At 36.4% G+C, this 5726-nt stretch overlaps 1 protein-coding gene across 1 annotated transcript in view; it reads left to right on the forward strand.

The window, feature by feature from the left end:
- The first annotated feature begins 1479 nt into the window (after positions 1-1479).
- The window catches only part of LOC115243631, a 63121-nt gene continuing 58874 nt past the window's right edge, over positions 1480-5726 (forward strand). The window contains exon 1 of the mRNA XM_029820766.1: positions 1480-3216. Coding sequence (XP_029676626.1) covers positions 1480-3216 — 1737 coding nt within the window. The remainder of the gene's footprint in view (positions 3217-5726) is intronic.

Raw genomic sequence — 5726 nt, forward strand, 5'->3', positions numbered from 1 at the left:
GATCTGCAGAATAACAAAATATTTATTTCGTCGATTCTCCCTAAATTTTTGTGATTTTCTTTTGTGATTATATCTGATTGTAATATGAAAGGTATTTGCTTCATTTGATCTCAATGTTCCAAAAGTTGAACTGCGAGATTACATAAATTAGAAAACTAGGAAATTAGGTTATCACTTTAAATATAGAAACAATGTTTTTAATTTTATTCAAGATACATTTTTAAAATCTGCGTAATATATCGGTCCCAGAACAAGAATACATAACGATAAATATAGAGATTTACTCAAAATATCAAATTTGTTTCAATTATCGATTTATTCAGCTAATATATATTAATCATTTTGATTTGATCTTCGATGTTTTTTTGTTTAATATCATCACTTAGGTATAGATACGCTTTTATTGAAGCGCATTATTATGTAGGCACGGACATCAGCGTTGCTGAAACGAGCGTCCAACCGTAACATTTTATATGGCTTCCTCCTACACACATAAAAAATGACAGCGATACATACACCAATAGTATCAGCATAGTTATTTACTGACGATCTGTCGCGATCCTACTTCCGTCATATGGAAATTTCGCTATTCTGCAACGCATAATTGCTTACTGCAATCTCGCAAATTCCACGATATTGGTCGTTTGTACGCGTCAATTGTTTCGCAGTTGACGCATGGAAAATACAAACATTTGTATTTCATTGATTTCCATCCAACAAAATATAATATTTGTTCCATTTATTTGATGTGTTATAATTAAATAAAAAAGCGCGCGAAATACTTCCTCAGAATATTATATATTTATATATTTATATATTTATATATTTTTTTCATCATCTTATATACTGCTTATTTAAAATTTTAAATGTCAGATGAGAAAATCTTTAAATTTTACCTTAATATCTCTTGCAGCGCTGCAAAATTATTAGGTATGTTTAACTGTGGACTAGGATCGTTATTTCATAAAAGTCTTGGTCTATGTTTTAATTGAACGTACCTAATATATCTCTTTTTGTAAATAATACGGGCACATTGAATTTAGAATGACCCAGACAGTAAGCATTTTGTTGTCTTGGACAAAATAAGACGAGAATTTGTGAAACCAAGAATTTATGTATATAAATGATTGGATTAAAATTTCATATAGTAAGTTAATTTAACGAATCGCGTTTTTGATATAAACTATTGATATTTATCAATAGTAATAAATAATACATTATCAACAATTTAATACAAAATTTTAAACGTTCGGAGATTTAATTAAATATATTGAACATTATTTTATGCAGACAAATATCCAACAAGCGTAACAAGAGAGGATTAAGAAATAAACTCATCATTCATTTCACCAAATCAGATAAAAATAAACTGCTAAATGCATTAACAACATCGACGCTTTCGCACTCTTCTTCTCATCGATCTAAAAGCAAGAAATACATCACGCATCCTATCTGTCTGAAAACAAATCCACGGTTAAAATGCTGATCGCCAGTGTATCCAACAGTCAAACAATTGCTCCTTCGCCATCCGTGAAACTACGACGATCCCGCCGATTGTCGTCCACCAGAGGATTAAAGCAACGAACGATCGCGAGTGTCCCGAAAGACTCCTTTCCTTACCGAGATCTCGATCGAAAAATCGGTAATCCTCCGCCTATGGCAGGCAAGAGCATCGACGAGGAAAACGCCAAAGAAGGACTGTTGATAAACTGGGAGATGAACGAGAGAGTCAGTTTAAGCAGCCGTTCTAGCACTGGATTAGCAATTCGTCCTGACAGTAGGAAAGGCATCGAGTTTAGCGAAAATTGCAAGAGGAACGTTGAAAGTAGATCGAAAATCGGCTCGGAATGTTCGGAACGCGAAGTCAAGTCATCATCATCAGCCGCACCGTTGGAGCTGATGAACGTGTCCGGTTTCGCCGGGTCGAATGTCGCCAGGAAACATCGCGGCGCCTGTTCGATTGACATGACGGACGAGAACGTTCTTCGGAGCGATTCGAAATACGAGATCGGTATTCTCAGTCGTGGCTCCACGACTCTGAGAAAACAAAGGCGGCAGGGCGATACGCTCGGGAAAGACAACGGCGACGCGACAAAGAGATGGACCAAGGACTCCATTTCGAAACGACTAGAACTGATCCACGAGTTGAATCAGAAGATCTTGGCTAACTACGAGAGGTTCCAACAGAAATCGAAGCGTACCAAGGACGCAAAGGAGCAGACCGTCAAGAGCCGAGTCAAAGATAAAACTGATGCCGAAGAACACGTTTATACGGAGATCAAGAAGAGACACAAAACAGGCTCTCGAACGAGCGATCAGAAGGCTCGGGATATTCTTAAACACGATACCTGGCGAAAGAAGTCTTCCGACAAAGACACTTCTAGACGGGCGGATACCGATAAATCAAACTTTTCGAAAGATTATCACGAAAGAATCGATACCAAAGGTCGAACGGAGAAAAAGGATAAATCCGATCGAAAAATTGTTCGCGAGAATGCAAACTTTAGCATGGCGGCCAAGGAAAATTTTTCGTACCAAATAGACGAGAAAACGCAGTTATCGAAATATCCAAAGTTGAAAGATAAAAAAGGACGATTGTCGGAGGAAAATTCGATTTTTTACACAAACGAGGATATACCTTCAAAGGAGATGGAATCAGTCGCGACTGGAAATTGTCTGGAGAACTCCAAATTATATCCCGAGAGCTGGAACCCGCGTAATAACGAGACGAAAAATGACAGTTCGATGGAGAAGACTGAGGATGGCGTTTCGCGAAATCGATTCGAAATCGATTCGCAAAAAAATACCATCGAATCGCAAACGGGAAGCGGAGACGCTGCGACGGACGAGAAGATTCTGGAGTGTAGAATTCTCGAGAAGCTAGACAAGACGATCGACCGATTCGATAGCGAGAGGACCCGGCTATCGTCAGGAGACAGCAACGAGGAGGGGAACAGCTTCAGCACGGATTCTATACAGAGTCGAAGTCCGAAATCGGAAGAAAAATGCACGAAGGATGTCACCAACCTCCTGCAGGATACCTTCAATTCCTCCTGGGATTCGGGAGTCGGCGTGGCGGACCTCGGCAACGGAAGCGGATGGGTGAGGATACACACCGGGATCGAGAGCAGTCTCGTCTATCTCACTCTGGACACCACGGCTAGAGACGTCTGCAGGGACATGCTGCTGGGAGACGACTTGTCTCTGTTTGTCCAGGTAAACGCCAGTTTCAAACGCAGCTGATTGTCGCCTTCAACTTGCGCGGATAGTATTTGTCTCGTAAGAGAATGAAATACGAAGTGTAAACAAGATAGATGAAGATACGAGGGACAATATAATCTCAGGACAAATTCGATCTTTTTGACGTTGCAAAGAAAAATGTCTTAATAAATATAGAGATTACATCTCGCGCAATTTTGTTTCTCGTTTTCGTTTCAAAATATTGAAATCTGAGATCATTAAAATTACAACAATTTTAATCTACATATATATATATATTTTTTTTTATTTTTTTTTTTTCAACCATCTGACGAAGAGAAATTCAAAATGATCCGCCCGGTCTAGCTTCTCAAAAGATAACGACGTACGCGCGAGTAATCAAAAGAGACTAAGACTTAAATAGCCGGCTAGCTCGATGAAAGAAGTTTTGGCTCAATGAGATCGACTACCTAAAGCCACCGAGCTGAAGTTAACTTTGGCTTCCGTGAGAAGGACGCTCGCTCTTTATTCCGCAAACCCTTTCTCTCGGTAGCGAGGACATTCGAGTAGTTTGTTATCTCATAATTGTTAATTGGCCGCAGTTAATTATCGTTGGTACATATTAAACTACAATGAAATATCTAATTCTTTATGGCTGCTTAGAAAAATAGCAGCACCAACTTAAAGAGCCATATCCAAAGGAATGACAATCGCTTTTGTCAATAATTTGATCTGTCTATATAAAGCTATACACGAATTTTAAAAAAATATCAAATCATATCTATTTAACTTACATTTTATATGATAAAATCAATAATAGCCTTTATTACAATAGCGATATTGATTAAATATATTTTCGAGTAAACACGAACCGGAAAACAAGTAATATGTTTGATTGAGTTTATTGTCTTGTATAAATTAATCTTTCTCGTGTATACACTTTTTGTTCGATACTTCGCATTAAACATTCGCATTGAAATCTGTAATTAAAACTTTCACAGGATACACTTATTGCAGATTAAATGTTGCACGATACAAAACCCAGATCAAAAAGAAAATACTTATTGACAAGTGAAATTATATTTTGATTATAAAATGTTAAATCTATACAGTAACGCATTTAAATCATTTTCTGTGGTTCTTTTATAAGCTATTCGAAAAATCCGAGATAAAAGAAAAATATATAAATTAATTTATAAAAATAATAAGCGCAATTCTCTTTCTTATTCTCTAAAAGTTATTCGTGCACGTAGTATTTATCTCTATATCTATTTAATTACAAATGTGAAATAAAGAGATATTATTAATTAAAACATTATTAAAATATATAGAAATAATATCATATTTCACCTTTACAATCATATAACTACAACCACTAATACTTTTGCACGCTTGAAATATTTCTCTCTGTAATTTCAAAATGTCCGGAAATACATATGTTATTTTATATATCAATTTTCACCATTCGTATATAAACAACATAGAAATTTACAGTTTAATACGCGGTAATCCATTCTATTCTGACGTATTAAGTTTACTTGCGAACAGTGCCGTTACTAGGCAATACGCAACGTACGCTCCAGCGTAGGGCGCAAAATATTAACAAGCGCCAATAATTTTTGAAGCGTCCAAAAATATATAAAAATTGACCGCTTGATCTGCGATGACCGTCCCTACCCGGCTTGATGCCGCCCGCTTATAGATTCCCATTTAATCGTGTGGCGGCGAACCAGAAAACATAATTTTTAAATTGCCTTTTATCTCAGTTTTACAAAATATTATTAAAAAATAAGATATAAAATATATTCTATTAACCCTTGACACACACACACACAACGTACACAATATCAAAACAAATATAAAAATAAAATAAAAATTTTAAAATATATATAAAAATTTAAAAATATAAAACATAAAAAAATATAAAAAAGCAAAAAAATGGAATTATCATGGTTCTGAATAGTGTTAAAAACAGGAATTTTTTAAACTATTTTTTATTTGCCTTTGGAGCTTTGAGCTGAAGCGCGCGAGCGAATTCCAGCATAAGAGTACCTAAAATAGCCATAACATTACTGTTTGCGAACTTGTTGCAAAATGAATTCGCCAATTTATCTATATTGTATGCATGGTTTTTATGCGGCAAAAAGCAAATCCAACATTCCCCTGGTTTTTACCCGCATATTACTCTTCGTCTTTGAAAATGTAAATCTGTCGAGAGCTGTTACTTTATCTTTCGATATGTGTGTTTTGTGCGTAACTGTTTAATACAATCATTCCAAATACATCTTGATTGACTAGAATCAGGATTAAACAATTACGTATTTATTTATTTATCTCGCATAAGGAAAAAAGTACCGTGGTCCGCATTCACAGTTATAAAAGATATTGTACGAAAAGCCGAAGAATCAAGTGACACCCGGTACGTAAAACGGACGCGGATCACGATCGCCATGTGGCAGCGGAATTTCTCCGTCGGCGAACCGGAAGAGAACCGTCGTTCAAAGTTCCGCGGGAGCAGTAGAGGGGGG

The sequence above is a fragment of the Formica exsecta genome, unplaced genomic scaffold (assembly GCF_003651465.1).
Source record: "Formica exsecta isolate Colony F162 unplaced genomic scaffold, ASM365146v1 scaffold72, whole genome shotgun sequence".
Classification (NCBI taxonomy): Eukaryota; Metazoa; Arthropoda; class Insecta; order Hymenoptera; family Formicidae; genus Formica; species Formica exsecta.